We start from the raw sequence: 18,446 nt of genomic DNA, 5'->3' as shown, positions 1-18,446 counted from the left end.
CTCACCTGCTCCCTCTGCTGGCGGAAACACTTCATTACCAATCTGATTTCTGTGCAAACTCTGAAATGTTAAAGTCTGAGCCGTTTACACGCTGCAGGTGCTGACTCTTAAAAACAACATCATCTTATTCATATTATTTCCAATAATAATGAAAATTTTATTAAAGTAAAATAAATATATAAATTTTAAAAAAAATGAAATAATAAAAAATAATAATAAAAATAATAACATTAAAAATTAAAATAAATAAATAAATGAATTCAAATGTAAATAAATAAATAAATAAATAATAAAAGATAAATACATAAATAAATAAATGAATAAATAAATATAAATAATATTTTTTTAAAATGAAATAAATAAAAAAACAGATACATAGACAAAAATAAAAAAATAAATAATTAAATACAAATGTAAATATATAAATAGATAAATAATAATAAAAGACAAATGAATGAATGAATAAAAAAATATATATATACATTTATAATAATATTTAAAAAATAAAATGAATAAATAAAAACATAGATTAATAAAAAAATAATAATAATAAAGAAATAAATGTAAATGTAAATATATAAATAGATAAATAATAATAAAAGACAAATAAATGAATAAAGGAATAAATAAATAAATATCAACAATGAAATTTAATAAATTGAAACAAATAAAAATATAGATAAATAAAAAATAAATGTAAAAAATATCATGATTATATTTAGGGTTTATTCAGCTGCAGGTTAAAATAAATTTGATAATCTGAGACCTCAGCATTGTCCCTGGTCTTGATGTTTTTCCAGTTGAGGTTTAAAGAAGCAAGCTTCTCCTGCAGCTGTTATTAAGTTTGTCACACACACACGCACACACACACACCTGTGTATTCGTCGAGTTTGAAGCTCAAACCCTCAGCTTGTCAGATCGTGTCAGGTAACTTCCTGTCCGTCCTCCTCCAGGCGACCAACCTGATCAGTAAGAAGGAGCTGCTGACCATGGATCCTGACACAGACGACGATCAGCTGATCTATGAGGTCACCACCAAGCCCAAGCACGGCTACCTGGAGAGCAAGCTGACACCTGGGAGCCCCGTCACCTCCTTCACACAAGGTACACTCGTGAGATACACACCTGTAACACACAAACACGCCTTTGGTTTTCACTGATTCAGTCTGTGTCTCCGTCACTAAAGATGAAAAGCTAAAGATGATCCAGGTTTAATGAACTCCGGTCTGATGATCTCTTTCTGTTTTTCCAGTTTCTGTTTCTGGAACCAAATCAAACATTTTGTTTTAACGCCTCTGAAATTATTCAATCACTGAGATTATTCAGAGAGCCGTCTGATGTTTCAGAGAAGAGATAAACTGTCAGACATTTCTTTGAACCATTTAATGATCATTAATTAATGGCTGCAGATCCGGTCCTGGTTGGCCCTGGTCCTGGTTGGTCCCTGGTGTTGATCCCGCAGGCTGAGTCTCTCAGACCCTTTGATGTGTTTGGTATCTGTCTGTTCAACATGTTTGACGCTGATTTATATTCAGTGGGCTCTCGGGAGGATGAAGAGTCTCTGCTCTCTGTCAGTCAGCATCTTTTATCCTGCTGTTGATCCAAACATGATCCTCATTTCATCATGTTTACAGCTCAGCCTGTCTCCTCCTGTCAGTCAGAAACGATTCCTCTGATGGTGAAAACACACACAGAGAGCTCCATGCTGAGCTCCACGCTGAGCTGTGTGAGGAAGAAACCACAGGCTGGAGATAAGAGAGCCATTTATTCAGGAGGAAGGATTCCTGACAGAGTGAGAGTCTGACTCAGAGATGATCTCTGAATGTCTGCCTGTTGCAGCAGCTCTCTCTTCTTTGTCCGTTTCTTGTGATTTTTTTGTCTCTTTTTCGTCATTTTTGCATTTGGAGCAGATCATTACTTTTTGTGGCTCATTTGTTGGTTGTGGACTCCAAACTGGTTTTGTCTTCAGTTATATTTTAACTATTTTTGCTCCTGTGTTTGTCTGGAGATCCTACATGTAACCATGGCTGCATTGTTTACATGTGAAATCAGCTGTTAGCAGCTTGTAGCATGTCAATGCTAACTGGTGCTAGGCCAGATGTTTCCCCACAGGGTGAGGAGAAGGAGGTGAGGACGACGTGCTGGTTCTCAGGTGTGAGCTAAGAAGTGACAACATGGACCTGTCCTTCCATCCATCGTTATTGGGAACGTAAGATCTATCTCCAATAAGATGGACGAGCTAGCCGTGCAAACCCAGTTACATAGGGAATACCAGAAGGCAGAGTAGCATCATGCTATTCACAGACATGGCTAACAGAGCTATGCATGGACAGGTTTCAATCACAGCTTAGTGTCAAACATATCCAAGAGCTGAAAGCTCCCATGAGGAACTCTGTGTAAAGACCTGAAGGTCTGGAATGGAGCTGACCCATCTGGATCTCGTTCTGGACCGGATGGTGTTTGATGAACAGACAGCGTGTGTGACAGAGAGCATAATCTGACATCCTCTTCCTCTCTGTCTCTTTTCTTCCTCCTCCTCAGCCGACATCAACCTGGGTCTGATCCGCTTCGTGCTGCACCAGGAGAACGTCCAGGAGACCATGGATCACTTCAAGTTCCTGGTCAAAGACAGCAAACCCAACGTGGTCAGCGACAACGTCTTCCACATCCAGTGGTCGCTCATCAGCTTCCAGCACAAAAGGTCAGAGTGACCTCACATGACCTTACACACCTGAAGCAAACACCTCACACACCTAAACTGAACTCTTCTCCTGATTGGTCCACAGCTTCAACGTGAGCGAGAAGGCTGGCACGGTGGCGGTGACAGTGAAGCGAACAGGAAACCTGAACCAGTACGCCATCGTGCTGTGTCGCACCGAGCAGGGCAGCGCCACCTCCAGCAGCAGCGTGGGATCACAGCCCGGACAGCAGGACTACGTGGAGTACGCCGGACAGGTGACTGATCCCTTTGACTGTGTCTCTCTGATTGTTAGTAAAACCTCAAAGCCGGTCTCTCTTCTTCAGTCTGTCTCTGAGAAACGTTCAAGAGATGAGTCTTCGTCAGTTCTTGGATTCTGTCAGAGATTAAAAGTCAGATCACATCCTGTCCCTCTGATTGGACTCAACGCTCTGATCGTAGATATTAAATCTAAAGGAAACAACTCCCGTTGTCTTTTTGACCCTCAGGTGCAGTTTGATGAGCGAGAGGACACCAAGGTGTGCACTATCGTCATAAATGATGATAAGGTGTTCGAGGGGGTGGAGAGCTTCCATGTAGAGTTGAGCATGCCCGTTTACGCCCTGCTTGGCGGCAACACACGCGCTGTGGTCAACATCAACGACACAGAGGACGAGCCCACGCTGCAGTTTGACAAGAAGACGTACCACGTCAACGAGAGCACCGGATTTATCCACGCCCCCGTCCAACGCAAAGGTAGACAGTTCAGATTTGACCTATTCATAGGTAGACGGGAAGTGTAGGTTCAACCTCTTCAAAGGTAGGCAGGAAGTTTGGGTTTGACCTTCTTAACAATAGACAGGAAGTTTATGTTTGACCTTTTTGAAGGTGTACAGGAAAATCAGTTCGACCTCTTTGAAGATAACAGCAAGTTTGGGTTTGACCTCTGTAAATAAAGGCAGGAAGTTAGGTTCAACCTTTCTTAAGGTAAACAGGCAGTTCAGGTTCAACCTTTTCAAAGGTTGAAGGGAAGTTTGGGTTGGACCTTTCTAAAGTAGACAGGAAGTTCAGGTTTAACCTTTTAAAAGGGAGACAGGAAGTTCTGGTTCAACCTCTTTGGAGTAGACACAAAGTTCAGGTTTGACCTTATTAAAGGTAGATGACAAAAGACAAAAAAAATGTGTCGCACCTCTCAATGGAAGACAGGAAGCTTTGGTTTGACCTCGGTAAACATTGGCAGGAAGGTCAGGTTCATCCTCTTTCAAGGTAGACGGGAAGTTCAGGTTCAGCTTTTTTAAAGTAGACAGGAAGTTTAGGTTTGACCTCTTTAAAGTAGGCAGGAAGTTTGGTTTGATTTCTGTAAAAATAGGCAGGAGGTTCAGGTTCATCCTCTTTCGAGGAAGACAGGAAGTTCAAGTTTGACCTCTTCTTAGGTAGACAGGAAGTTTATGTTTTACCTTTTTAAAGTAGACAGGAAGTTTAGGTTTTACCTATTAAAAAGGTAGATAGGAAGTTCAGGTTCATCCTCTTTCAACGTAGACAGGAAGTTCAGGTTCAGCTTTTGTAAAGTAGACAGGAAGTTTAGGCTTGACTTCTTCAAAGGTAGATAGGAAGTTTAGATTTGACCTCTTAAAAGTAGACAGGATGTTCAGGTTCAACCTTTTTTAAGGTTTACAGGAAAATCAGGTTTGACATCTTCAAAGGTAGACAAGAAGTTCAAGTTGGACTTCTGTAAAGGTAGAGATCTAGGTACCTTCGATCAATCAAAATACCTCATGAACCCCAACTCACCTCACTGTTATCTCCTCCTTCTTGTCTCCTTGTCTCCTCCTCCTTTTCTCCTTGGCTCCTCAGGCGACTCGTCCAGCGTGGTCTCTGCTCTCTGTTACACGGTGGCCAAGTCGGCTCAGGGCAGCAGCCTCACCTCTCTAGAGTCGGGCTCAGACTTTAAGAGTCGGGGGATGACGCCTGAGAACCGTGTGATCTTCGGTCCCGGGGTCAGCATGTCCACCTGTGACGTGAAGCTGATCGACGACAGCGAGTACGAGCTGTCCGAGGAGTTCGAGCTGGTGCTGTCCGACGCTTCTGATAACGCTCGAATGGGAGACGTGACGACCGCCAAGGTGATCATCGATGGACCCAATGACGCTTCAACTGTGTCCCTGGGGAACGCCACCTTTACCTTCAGTGAGGATGCAGGTAAGACGCAGACCGTGAGTCTGACCATGTCCATGACCAGACCTCTCTACCTGTGTCAGCTCTCATTCCTCCTCTGTTCGACTCTCAGGTACGATAGAGATCCCGGTGCTGCGCCACGGCAGTGACCTGACCTCTTTGACCTCGGTGTGGTGCGCCACCCGACCCTCTGACCCCCCCTCAGCCAGCCCGGGGGTCGACTACATCCCAAGCTCCAAGAAGGTGGAGTTCAAACCGGGGAAGACTCAGGAGGTAAGAACAAGGTGGTTCACACCTGAGGACTCTACAGTCACTCAGGTGTGTCAGAGATCCGCAGGTAGACAAAGACGACCTTTCACAATAATACCTAACATCACATTTTATTTTGAAAATCCATCATCAGCATTCCAACATAGCAGAAAAAGAGGGAAAGAGAGACAGCTATGAGTTTTAGACCTGTAATTTAGCCGTTACCTGTTCAGGTGGACTGTCTGCTTTCATCATCATGTAATAACAGGTATACCTGAGGACCAGGTGTGCTCCTCATACCTGCAGTGTAACACACCTAAAACTCTCCTTTCCCCTTAGACCTGCAGTCTGACCATCATGGACGACATCCAAAGCCCATCCATCGAAGGGTCCGAGTCCTTCATCGTCTTCCTCAGCTCGCCACAGGGCGCCGTCCTCCAGGAGCCGTATGAGGCCAGCGTGGTCATCACCGACACCTTCCAGGACAGTATGTCACCTGTTACCTGTTTCAATTAACTTTCACCAACACATGTTTGGATAAAGTCAGACAGTAGGAGTTGTGAACCTGAAATTTTAGATAAAGTTTTAATAAGTTCCTCACTTCCTGTTCTTTTGTCAGTTCCCAGCATGCAGTTTGAGAAAAGCTCGTACACAGTGAAGGAGAAAGATGGCGTCCTCCACTTGCCCATCATCCGCTCAGGTGACCTGTCCTTCAAGTCGTCCGTTAGGTGTTTCACTAGGACCATGTCAGCGATGGTGATGGACGACTTTGAGGAGAGGAGGAACACCGATGAGTCCAGGATCACCTTCCTGAAAGGAGAGAAGGTGAACACCTGGCGCAAGGTTTTCCGTCTCGTTGTGTCCTCTCTTCGGCTTTTTGACTTTTATTTTGTCTCCAGGTGAAAAACTGCAGCGTCTACATCAACGACGACTCCGTGTTCGAGCCTGAGGAAGAGTTCCAAGTGCATCTTGGGACACCGCTTGGCGACCACTGGAGTGGAGCGATGGTTGGAGTAAATGACATCGTGACCGTCACTGTCACCAATGATGAAGATGGTGGGTTTGAGTTCAACACAGCTGATGAGACAACTGTAAATCCACCTCAGGGGCTTGTCTAAAACCCTCTAGTTAAAGAAGTGAACTGGCTTGGTCTGAACTGGTCTAGGTCATTAACCAGTAAATCATCTGTGGTGGTACATATTGGCCTAACTTTGGAAGGCAGTGTCTGCTGATTGGATCTGTGCACCAGGATGCTTTATCTTTCGGTTGAAGGTTTACCTCCCAACCTGGAGACTGTTCCTGCAATTACAAGTAATTACCAGCAGGGGCAGCAGTGTGACCTTTGACCCTCTTCTCTCTCCTCCAGCACCCACCATCGAGTTCGAGCAAGCATCCTTCCAGGTCAGAGAGCCTCCCGGTCCTGACGGCATCGAGGTCCTGAACATCAAGGTGATACGCCGTGGAGATCTTGAACGGACCTCCAAGATCCGCTGCAGCACCAGGGATGGATCAGCCCAGTCTGGAGTGGACTACAACCCTAAAAGCCGAGTGCTCAAGTTCACCCCAGGTCAGAAGATCCAGAGACCTGCTGGATCTCAAAGATTGATAAATTCATACTGTGTTCTGACTCAGGTGTCCAGAAAGTCTAAAACATCTCTCCCCGAACATCTGTCCAGGTATGGACCACCTGCTGTTTAAGGTGGAGATTCTGTCCAATGAGGACAGAGAATGGCATGAGTCCTTTTCATTGGTCCTTGGCCCTGATGACCCTGTGGAGGCGGTGCTTGGAGAGATCACCACGGCAACAGTGACCATTCTGGACCAGGAAGCTTCCGGGAGCCTGATCCTGCCGGCAACGCCAATCGTAAGAAACGTGGATGATAGTATTGTTATCATTTTTTCATGATGATGAAGCGTACAGGAGGAGTGACAGACTCTGCTTCCTTAGGTTTTATTTGCTCCTCATGTTTGATGACGACAGGAAATGCTCAGATTAGCAACGTCCAGATTAGTAACGGCAGATTTATCAGAGTCAACCAGAGTTAGTCCCTCAGGAAGCGACACCAAGTAGCCAAACCCCATGATCTTTTACCTTCTCTCTGCTCTGTCCTCCCTCCTCAGGTGGTCTCCCTGGCAGACTATGACCAGGTTCAGGAAGTGACCCGTGAGGGCAGTAAGAGGGCGCCCTCCCCTGGTTACCCCTTGGTGTGCGTCTCCCCCTGTGACCCTCACTACCCAAAGTTCTCGGTGATGAAGGAGCACTGCGAGGAGGCTGGCATCAACCAGACCCAGGTCCACTTCTCCTGGGAGGTGGCAGCTCCCACTGACACCAACGGGGCCCGCTCGCCATTTGAGACCATCACGGACAGCACGCCGTACACCAGCGTCAACCACATGGTGAGTTTGGTATAAACCTGCCCAGACCTCACTGAGAGGACGGTTCAGTCATCAAGGATCAGGGTCTGACTCTGTCTCCTCCCTCCTCCAGGTTCTGGACAGTATTTATTTCAGCCGCCGTTTCCACGTGCGCTGCGTGGCTCAGGCCAGGGATAAGTCAGGTCACCTGGGGACGCCTCTAAGGAGCAACATCGCCACCATCGGCACTGACGGCTCCATCTGCCACACGCCGGTCACCACGGGAACCGCACGAGGCTTCCAGGCCCAGTCCTTCATCGCCACGCTGAAGTATCTGGACGTAAAGCACAAGGAGCACCCGAACCGGATCCACATCTCGGTGCAGATCCCTCACCAGGACGGCATGCTCCCCCTGGTGTCCACCATGCCGCTGCACAACCTGCACTTCCTGCTGTCAGAGTCCATCTACAGGCAGCAGCACGTCTGCTCCAACCTGGTGACCCTCAAGGATCTGCAAGGGGTGTCAGGTCAGTATCTCACACACACACTCACACTCAGTCCTTCCTGTTTCTCTGGGTCTGATCTGACTGACCGGTCCCTTCTCAGAGTCTGGTTTCCTGGATGACGTCTCCTTGGACTCTATCTCTCTGGGTCCTGGTTTTGATCGCCCATACCAGTTTAACCCGAGCGTCCGTGAGCCCCGCACCCTGCAGCTCTACAAACACCTGAACCTGAAGAGCTGCATCTGGACGTTTGACGCTTACTACGACATGACCGAGCTCATCGATGTCTGTGGAGGATCAGTCACCGCCGACTTCCAGGTAAATTAGCCTAATTAGCTTATCTTAGCCTAAACTCCCCCATGGCTCTGCTGATTTTCAGTATTTGAGGTAAACGTAAGCGCTGACCTCTGACCCTCTGAGTATCCAGGTCCACAGGTTTAGAACCCGTCACTCAGGTGTGCTGATGTGTTTCAGGTGCGTGACTCGGCTCAGTCGTTCCTGACCGTTCAGGTTCCTCTCTACGTGTCCTACATCTACGTGACGGCTCCCCGGGGCTGGGCGTCTTTGGAGCACCACACTGAGATGGAGTTCTCCTTCTTCTACGACACCGTGCTGTGGAGGACTGGTGAGACTACAGCTCCCAGAATGCACCTCGTCTCACTCTGGACACTGGTTAAACTTAGACACATCTGCTCATTTTTACCCTCGTAGATCTTCAACGGTCTTCAACCTGCCGCTCTTTGACTCCTTTGCAGTGGCTCCTTGTAGCTTTAAAAAATATGATTAAATTAAAGAATTTTTATTTTTCTTACAAAGAGTACTGATGATTAAAGACACTGACACGAGATAAAATGCATCATGCACCTGTGGCTAACCTCAAGTTTTACAGCCCTGGGAAGATAACTACATCTACAAAAAGACTAATCTGGAAGAAAATACAGATTTTAATTCTGTGTGGATGGAGTCATGTCACTGACAACATGCCGGCTTAATATACATGCTTGAAATGTGGCAAGACATTGGCAAACAACAAATAATGATGTGTCAAGTATTATAATCAAAGCATAAAATTCAAGAATTATTTCAAAAATGTAGTAATATCAAAATAATTTGATATTTTTGCAAAATTTAATTTTTTTTTTTTTAATTTTGACAAATTTTGTGGGGGTTTTTTGCATTTTTTTTTAATTTACTGAAAAATAACTTCTTTTCAGATTTTTGATATTTCATTTGTTTGGAAACATTTTTTTTATTTTATTTTTTTTATTGATTTTGGCAAATTTTGTGATTTTTGCATATTTATTATTATTATTTTTTTAGTAACTTCTTTCCTAATTTTTGATATTTCTTTTTTTTCAAACATTTTTTTAATTTAATTTTTACAAGATTTGGCAAAATTTGTGATTTTTTAAAATTAATTAAACATGACTTCTTTTTTAAATTTTTTGAATTCCATTTTTGTTTCAAGCATTTTTTCTATATTTTCTGAAAATTATTTTTTCTGAGGAATTTTTGCAAGTTTTTTAAATTTTAGTTTTTTTTTTGTTTTGATTTTTGTGCAATATTTGCAAATGTATCAAAAATAAAAACTTAGTGTACGATTTTGTGAATTTAAAAAAAACTTGTCATGGAGATAATTATCTACTAGATTTTAACTAAGTATACAATTTCATGTATTATTTAATTATTTTTTTATTTTATTATTTATGTATTTATTTATTTATTTTTTCTATTTTATTTTATTATCTATCTATTTATATTGACTTCATAGTGAAGATAAAGTAGATTTTGTGGCTCCTGAATGACTTTAATCCAGGTCAGCTGAGGCTAAATGGCTCCTATGAGAGTAAAGGTTGCAGACCCCTGTCGTAGATAAAACTTAGATAGTCTCTGAGATGGATTCACCAGAAACTTCAAATACTGAGACCCTGAGACCCTGAGTCCTGACCTCTGAGTCCTCTGACCCCTCTGTGCCCTCTGTGTCCTCTGTGTCCTCTGACCCCTCTGAGTCCTCTGTGTCCTCTGTGCCCTCTGTGTCCTCTGTGCAGGTATCCAGACGGACAGCGTCCTCTCAGCCAGGCTGCAGATCATCAGGATCTACATCAGAGAGGACGGACGGCTGGTCATCGAGTTCAAAACGCACGCCAAGTTCAGAGGTCAGCTGAGTCAGGATGAGTCTGACCCCAACCCTGTACCGTCTTTGGAAAGAGTCTGATGTTGCTGTCAGGGTCAGACTCTGAAGTCCTCACAGGTGTGTGTTTTTCCTCCTGCAGGTCAGTTTGTCCCTGAACACCACACTCTGCCCGGTCACAAGTCTCACCTCATGGCGCCGGATCACCTGGGAGGGATCGAGTTTGACATCCAGCTGCTGTGGAGTGCTCAGACCTTCGACTCTCCGTATCAGCTGTGGAGAGCCACGAGCTCGTACAGCAGGTCAGAGCACACACACACACAGAGTCACACACTCCTCCGTCTGTAGAGTGTGTGTAACATAAGTGTGTGTCTCTGAACAGGAAGGATTACTCCGGAGAGTACACCGTGTTCCTGATCCCCTGCACCGTGCAGCCCACTCAGCCGTGGATCGACCCCGGAGACAAACCTCTGTCCTGCACCGCCCACGCCCCAGAGAAGTACGACCCTCGATCCCTCTGATCTAACAGGAGCCAGATGCATCATGGGACACCTCACCTGACCCCTGTCCTGTCTCTGTCTCAGGTTCCTGGTCCCCATCGCCTTCCAGCAGACCAACAGACCGGTTCCTGTGGTCTACTCTCTGAACACAGAGTTCCAGCTCTGCAACAACGACAAGGTGTTCATGATGGACCCGGCCGCCACTGACGTTTCCATGGCTGAGATGGACTACAAGGGCGCCTTCTCCATGGGTAGGAGCTCTGAGGGGATAGGAGGGTCTCTGATGTGTCTGTAAAACCAGATTCATCCTGATCCTGGACCTGCTAGCTTTGTTAGCTTCACGTGTTGCTCCTGAGTTATATTTTTGTTTTCTGAGGGGCCGTAAGATAAATCTTTCAACCTTGTGTGTCAGTTTATCCTGAGTCTCTCTGCTGCCCCCTGCAGGTCAGACTCTGTACGGCAGAGTGCTGTGGAACCCGGAGCAGAACCTGAACGCAGCGTACAAGCTGCAGCTGGAGAAGGTTTACCTGTGCACAGGTAGAGACGGATACGTGCCCTTCTTTGACCCCACGGGGACACTGTACAACGAGGGGCCACAGTACGGCTGCATCCAGCCCAACAAGCAGCTGAAACACCGCTTCCTGCTGCTGGTACACACACACACACACACTCACACAAACACACCTGCATACACACCCTCCAGATAAACCTGTTGGACCAGGCTGATCTTCATCAGAGGGTTGGTACAGAAATTCAAAGTGTGAGTGTAACTTCATCTCCTTCTCTTTCTCCTTCTCTGTCTCCTTCTCCGTCTCCTTCTCTTTCTCCTTCTCTGTCTCCTTCTCAATCTCCTTCTCTGACTCCTTCCATGTCTCCTTCTCTGTCTCCTTCACTGTCTCCTTCTATGTCTCCTTCTCTGTCTCCTTCTCTGTCTCCTTCTCCATCTCCCTCCTGTCTCCTTCCCTGTTTCGTCTCTGTCTCCTTCTCTGTCTCCTTTCATGCCTCTTTCTCTGTCTCCTATGCCTCCTTCTCCATCTCCTTCCATGCCTCCTTCTCCATCCCCTTCTCTGTTTCCTTCTTTGCCTCCTTCTCTTTCTCCTTCTCTATATCCTACTTTGCCTCCTTCTTTGTCTCTTTCTCTTTCTCCTTCTCTGTCTCCTTCTGTACCTCCTTCTTTGCCTCCTTCTCTGTCTCCTTCTCCATCACCTTCTCAATCTCGTTCTCTGTCTCCTTCTTTGCCTCCTTCTCTGTCTCCTTCTCTGTCTCCTTCCCTGTCTCCTTCTCCTTCTTCTCTGTCTCCTTCTATGCCTTCTTCTCTGTCTCCTTCTCTGTCTCCTATGCCTCCTTCTCCATCCCCTTCTCTGTCTCCTTCTATGTCTCCTTCTATGTCTACTTCTCTGTCTCCTTCCCCATCCCCTTCTCTGTCACCTTCTCCATCTCCTTTTATGCCTCCTTCTTTGTCTCCTTTTCTGTCTCCTTCTCTGTCTCCTTCTCCATCTCCTTCTTTGTCTCCTTCTCTGTCTCCTTCCCTGTCTCCTTCCATGTCTCCTGGTTGACTTGAACAGGATCGTAAGCAGCCTGACGTCTGCGATAAGTTTTTCCATGACGTCCCCTTCGAGGCTCACCTGGCCTCAGACGTTCCTGAGCTGCAGGGGATGAGCGCCATGCCAGGTGTGGACGGGTTCACCATGAAGGTGGACGCTCTCTATAAGGTGGGTGGTACCAGGATCTGGTGATGTCACTTCCTGTTGGTGAGAGATGGATGATCCTCCATAGATTAATAGTCAAAGAGTGTTTTCATCAGTCTGACCACCTGAGCTGAGGACAGGTAACAGCACACTTCATGGCCATCTCAAAGATGGTTCAACTAATCAGACCCCTCTGAAGTGCATTGTGGGTGATTTCATGTCAGGTTTCTCTGACAGCTTCCTCTCCCTGCTGATTGACAGGTGGAGGCGGGGCATCAGTGGTACCTACAGGTGATCTACGTGATTGGTCCCGAGTCCCGGTCCAGCCCCAGGATCCAGCGCTCGGTGACCTATGAGCTGAGCCGGTCCAGGCGGGACCTGGTGGACCGCAGCGGGCGCCTGACGCTGGACGAGTCTCTGATCTACGACAACGAGGGCGACCAGGTGAAGAACGGCACCAACATGAAGTCGCTGCGCCTGGAGGCGGGGCCGTCCGCCTCCTTCAACGCCCACATGGGCAGCTCCGTGGGAGGGGGCGTGGCTGCTGTCACCCTGCTGGTCCTGGTCCTGCTGGCGTCCTGCTTCCTGTTCCGCCGCTGCCGACAGGCGGCGTTAAAGAAGAGCAAGAAGGAGAAGGCGTACGAGGAGTATCCACTCAACACCAAAGTGGAGGTGTGCATGGACCGCTGCGTGGAGAAGAACTTCAGCTCCAAACACTGCACCGTCAGGAACATCAACATCCTCAACCGCAACCAGGACGCCCGGCCCAAGGTCAAACAGGTCAACCTGGAGGTCAAAGTTCACAACAATCTCAACGACGGCACAGAGGTCTGAGGAGGAAGATGATGAATGAATTCAAATCTGTTATTTTCTAAAGAAGAGTTTGATCTTCAGGATGTTTGTGAAATATTTTTTTAACACTTTGAAAAAGGGAAAAGAGCGACGTTCAAAAAGCTGAGCAGTGTTTGTCATTTAGCATCATTAGCATCATTAGCATCTTTAGCAGCTACCTCAGGAATCAAACACAAAGCTGCAACAAACTGTCCAATCAGAGCTCACTCCATCATCCTGTGTAGGTAGATCACTGAGTCACGACACTGGGAGTCATGCTGTGTTCAGGAGCTCCTGTTAATGTCTGCTGTAGAGTCAGGTTGCGTTCAGGAGCTCCTGTTAACGTCTACTGTAGAGTCGGGCTGCGTTCAGGAGCTCCTGTTAACGTCTGCTGTAAAGTCAGGCTGCGTTCAGGAGCTCCTGTTAACGTCTGCTGTAGAGTCAGGCTGCGTTCAGGAGCTCCTGTTAACGTCTGCTGTAGCGTCAGGCTGCGTTCAGGAGCTCCTGCTAACGTCTGCTGTAGAGTCAGGCTGCGTTCAGGAGCTCCTGTTAACGTCTGCTGTAGAGTCAGGCTGCGTTCAGGAGCTCCTGTCAACGTCTGCTGTAGAGTCAGGCTGCTTTCAGGAGCTCCTGTTAACGTCTGCTGTAGAGTCAGGCTGCGTTCAGGAGCTCCTGTTAACGTCTGCTGTAGAGTCAGGCTGCGTTCAGGAGCTCCTGTCAAGGTCTGCTGTAGAGTCGGGCTGCGTTCAGGAGCTCCTCTCAACGTCTGCTGTAGAGTCAGGCTGCGTTCAGGAGCTCCTGCTAACGTCTGCTGTAGGCTCAGGCTCTGCACTGCAAAAAACTGAAATCTTATCAAGTGTTTTGTCTTATTTTCAGTAGAAAATGTCTTTTTAGACTTAAGGTCTTTGCACACTGAGTCCGTTAAAATCATTGTTGAATATTATGTCTATACAATCATATTTACTTATAGTTGTTGAAGTAGAGAGTGACGTTAAAGAGGATAAATGGAAATAATATGTACTCTGCACACCTTGGCCACCCCTACCTATTTCACTGCCCTCACTGAGCCCCCCCAGTCTGAAAGTCTGGGACACGCCCCTGCACAAAGGCTCATAGTGACAGTGGGATGAAGCTAACAGGCTTTAAGGTTTGTTCACCAAAAGTTGGAGAACTCCTGTTGGTTTTTAAAGAATAGGAGGAAAGATAGCAAAACTACAACTTCTGTTCCAAAGAGAGCACAAAAATGACTCCTGTATGAGCGCGAGGGGATAAACAATCAGATGTTTTTTAATGCGTGTGATTTCATTCACAGTGCGAAAACTGCCTATGTTTTTGCCTGAACTCCATCAAAGTTCACCAAAACTAATATTTTTCATCAGCCCTTTCTTTTTTGACAACGACAAAATGAAACAGAAAAAAACTGAAAATGATCAAAGAATTATAGACCTTTGATTTACTTTCTATAAACGTTTGCATCCCTTTCCTCTTTCTTATAAGAAACTTTGAAAATTGTGCAGCCTATTCTCTTTTTTCCTCAAGTAGTGAAAGCACCACAAATTCTGCCTTGCTCCTTCATGAATCAGTTTTTCTCTTACTGCAAATTTTTAAGTGATTTTAAGACAAAACTGAGTTTGAATTGCTTGTTCAAAAAAAAAAAAAGTTACATGTCTTAAGGGTCTGTGTATGTTTTGATAATTGGATTTTCCTTTCATAAATTGATATAAAAAAAACAACAGTGGTAATTTTATTTTCGTTTTGATATTCAGAAATTGAAAATTGAAAACTGGTTGATTTTTATTTTCTATTTCCAAAAACATGGGTGACCCCAAACAAAGACTACTAATTTGATCCCTATGAACCCTTAGACTAATCTAGTCTGCTTGATATAGTGTGGGGTCACTGTCAAAGAAATAAGTAAATCATAAATAAAATACATAAAAATTAAAAGCATTTGATCTTAAAACTCTGAGTTTGTAATCCTGAATAAGATATAAGCGCTGAAAATCTTCTTCTGTCCCACACAGCAACGTCCTGACTGGTAAAGGCAACTTTCAGTTGCACAAATGAAAAAAACGGGCACTTGTTTTTTTGTGTCTGTCTACTCATTTTTTTTTCTGTATTTAGAAACAGACAGTGAAAACCAGCCGCATTTTCAATTTTTATTTTTAAATCATGAAAAAAAATCAAATAACCATTAGTTTTTTGTTTTATCTTTAATATTATTTTCTGAACAGAAAATCCAATTCCCAAAACATGCACAGACCTTTAGGACATTATTCTGGTTTTAATCAAATTTTCTAGAATTTTTTTCTTGTTCCATTGAGTCGGTCTTTGTTTTGGTAATTGGATTTTACATTCTGGAAACAATATTAAAAAACAGGAAACCGGTGGTTATTTGATTTTGGTTTTAAAATTCAAAAATTAAAATTGGAATTGGGTTGAAATTTGTGTTATACAAATCTCAACGCAGACAAATCCCATAATACAGAAAAAAAATCACACACATTGACTAATTTTAGTGTGGAGGTTGTGCTTGTTTGTTTGTTTTGTTTTTTATTTGATTTTTTCAGACAGGACAAGACTACATGGGCCCTAATAAGGATCAAAATAAAAACCTGTCTTTGTCTGGGGTCATGTTTTAGCCTACACAGCGCTGTCCTGACTGGCGCTTTTATTTTGAAAGGCAACTTCTGGTTGCACAATACGAAAATAACAGGCGTTTTTTTTTTGTTTGTTTGTTTCTGTCTACTGACATGTTATTTTCTTTTTTTGGAGATAGCAAATGAAAATCAACCATTTTTTTTACACTTTCATTTCCAAATTTGAAAACAAAAATCAAAAAAACACTCTTTTTTGTTTTTGATATCATTTTCTAAAGGGAAAATCCAATTTCCAGAACTTATACGGACCCCAATGGCAGATTTTTTTGACTTGTTAAAAAAAATTCAGACCTCATTTTTGTCTTAGAATAACTTAAACCAAGACATTTTTCTGGACTGGTCAGTTGAATGTGGCTCATATTAAGTATAATAACACAGTTTCTATTTAAAATAAGACAAAATCACTTGACAAGATTTCATTTTTCTGCAGTGTGTTGAGGAGCTCCTGTTGAATCACTGTTTCTGAAAAGTGAACTAAGTGAATGAAACCTCTTAAGTGCGATTAAACTTTGCGTTCATCTCGTTTCCTGAGCAGGACTTTGTATTTCAGCCTTACTTCTTAGCGCCTCCGTAACGTCTAACAATCGGTTAATTTTTGTCGTTATAATCTGTCTGTTCTGCTCGTATAAAGTGCCATGCAGTATTTCTCTTCCTGAGTTTCAGCTCCAAGCGTTTGTGGCTCCATCTTTAAAGTGACTGAGTGTTTTTAGCCTTACTGCTGTAACCATGAGAATAATCTCTTTTTTAATCACTTTTTAAACGGTGTATTTTATAAGAATGATGTGTCTGTCTGCCTCTTTCTGCCCAAAGACACTGGATCTCTGCCCTGGTATTTATCTGACGCTCATGTTTTATATCCTCTGTTTGTTACCTTCAGATGTTTCTGTATCAAAGAGTCTGACACTGGTTAGCGAGCACTGTGTGAACACTGCGGTGTGACGTCCTCCTGCTCTTCATTATCTGTGCCTATCACACCACAGGAGCAGGAGATCACGGGAGAATATATTTTTGGTGCTATTATTTTATGAACAAATGTTACGATCAACATGATGCCTGTATCTGGTGCCTTTTTTAGTAATAAAAATATGGAAACATGAGAATCTGGTTCGTTTTTTTTAGTGAAATGAAGTCAGGAGAATCCAGGAGAATGATTCGACACAAAAAGTATTGAACGCGTCAACTTTTTTCTCATCGCATTTATTTCCAAAGATGCAATTCAAACTAAATTTCTACCAGACATTGGTATTAACTCAAATAATCCACACATGAAAAGAAATCACAACCTTCAGGTCCATAAATAATGACTTATTATTTATGGTGTGATTTTGGCCCATTCCTCTGCACAGATTGTCTTTAAATCTGGAATATTCTTTGGTGCCCTCTGGTGAACCCTTTTCTTTACTTCTTTCCACAAATGTTCAGTTGGATTGAAGTCAGGTGATTGACGAGGCCATTCTAACAGATTGATTTTCTTTTTCTGAAACCATTTGAGAGTCAACTTTGCCGTGTGCTTTGGATGGTTGTCCTGCTGGAAGGTCCAGCCACGTCTCATCTTCATCATCCTGGTGGATGGCAGCAGATTCAGATCAAGAATTTCCCCATACATGGCTCCATTCATTGCTCCGTCAGTTATATGAAGTTTGCCAACACCATGAGATGAAAAACAACCCCATGCCATGATGCTTCACCTCCAAACTTCACTGTTGGTGTAGTGTTTTTTGGCTGATGTGCAGAGCCATTTCTCCTCCAAACATGGTCTGTAGTATGACAGCCCAAAAGTTCAGTTTTGGTCTCATCTGACCAGACAACATTCTCCCAGTATTCTACAGGCTTGTCAAGATGCTGTTTAGCAAACTTTAAACCAGCTTCAACATGCCTTTTCTTGAGGAATGGAGTCTTGTGGGCTGAGCGTCCATAGAGGCCATGGCGGTGGAGTGCATTGCCTATTGTTTTCTCTGTAACAACTGTACCTGCTGCCTCCAAGTCTTTCTGGAGCACTTTCAGGGTGGTCCTTGGCTGGTTGAGTCCTCTCCTGACTATCTTTCTGACTCCCTGGTCAGAAATCTTCAAGGAGCTCCTGTGCGTGGCCTGTTGATGGTAAGGTGGTGCTTCTTCCACTTGTGAATAATGGCCCCAACGGTGCTGACTGGAATATTCAGGTGCTTTGATATAAGTCTGTAACCAGTTCCATTCTGATGCTGAGCAACAATCAGGTTGTGAATGTCTTCAGAGAGCTCTTTGCCTTTACCATCATGAGGTGTGTGCTATTTAACTGCTTGGTGAAAAAAACACCTTTTTTATAGGACCATCAATTTGCTCTAGCCCAGCTGATGTTGGTTTGCACTAATTGGAAGTTCAAGTAATAATCACTGACAGATTTCAGGTGGTATGGTGCATTTCCTGTCCAAAGTATACAGCCTTTCCATGGTGTGTTCAATACTTTTTTCCTGTATTAACGTACTTAATTCACCATAATCATTATTTATGGACCTGAACGTTGTGATTTCTTTTCATGTGAGGATTATTTAAGTTAATACCAATGTCTGGGAGAAATTTTGTTTGAATTGCAGCTTTGAAAATAAATGCGATAAGAAAAAAGTTGACACGTTCAATACTTATTTTCCCCACTGTGCGTAGGATTTGATTGGTTTCAGGTTCCTGCAGCAGTGGAGTCAGG

The 18,446-nt window shown here is 44.2% G+C and overlaps 1 protein-coding gene across 1 annotated transcript in view; it reads left to right on the top strand.

The window, feature by feature from the left end:
* Positions 1 to 13,478, top strand: part of fras1 (Fraser extracellular matrix complex subunit 1) — a 113,639-nt gene extending 100,161 nt beyond the window's left edge. Inside the window, exons 51-72 of the mRNA XM_074670703.1 lie at positions 954 to 1,104; positions 2,542 to 2,701; positions 2,787 to 2,955; positions 3,187 to 3,433; positions 4,532 to 4,876; positions 4,965 to 5,125; positions 5,441 to 5,588; positions 5,721 to 5,926; positions 6,001 to 6,157; positions 6,468 to 6,668; positions 6,778 to 6,965; positions 7,223 to 7,498; positions 7,590 to 7,983; positions 8,063 to 8,277; positions 8,434 to 8,584; positions 10,008 to 10,115; positions 10,233 to 10,392; positions 10,473 to 10,589; positions 10,675 to 10,841; positions 11,035 to 11,240; positions 12,156 to 12,302; positions 12,540 to 13,478. Coding sequence (XP_074526804.1) covers positions 954 to 1,104; positions 2,542 to 2,701; positions 2,787 to 2,955; positions 3,187 to 3,433; positions 4,532 to 4,876; positions 4,965 to 5,125; positions 5,441 to 5,588; positions 5,721 to 5,926; positions 6,001 to 6,157; positions 6,468 to 6,668; positions 6,778 to 6,965; positions 7,223 to 7,498; positions 7,590 to 7,983; positions 8,063 to 8,277; positions 8,434 to 8,584; positions 10,008 to 10,115; positions 10,233 to 10,392; positions 10,473 to 10,589; positions 10,675 to 10,841; positions 11,035 to 11,240; positions 12,156 to 12,302; positions 12,540 to 13,112 — 4,647 coding nt within the window. The 3' untranslated portion in view covers positions 13,113 to 13,478. The remainder of the gene's footprint in view (positions 1 to 953; positions 1,105 to 2,541; positions 2,702 to 2,786; positions 2,956 to 3,186; positions 3,434 to 4,531; positions 4,877 to 4,964; positions 5,126 to 5,440; positions 5,589 to 5,720; positions 5,927 to 6,000; positions 6,158 to 6,467; positions 6,669 to 6,777; positions 6,966 to 7,222; positions 7,499 to 7,589; positions 7,984 to 8,062; positions 8,278 to 8,433; positions 8,585 to 10,007; positions 10,116 to 10,232; positions 10,393 to 10,472; positions 10,590 to 10,674; positions 10,842 to 11,034; positions 11,241 to 12,155; positions 12,303 to 12,539) is intronic.
* Positions 13,479 to 18,446: the final 4,968 nt, after the last annotated feature.

This window comes from Halichoeres trimaculatus, unplaced genomic scaffold (genome assembly GCF_033239565.1).
Source record: "Halichoeres trimaculatus isolate MK-OKI-2021-1 unplaced genomic scaffold, fHalTri1.1 fHalTri1_scaffold_5, whole genome shotgun sequence".
Classification (NCBI taxonomy): domain Eukaryota; kingdom Metazoa; phylum Chordata; class Actinopteri; order Labriformes; family Labridae; genus Halichoeres; species Halichoeres trimaculatus.
Note: the sequence above shows the minus strand (reverse complement) of the source record. Positions and strands in the feature narration are given on the sequence as shown.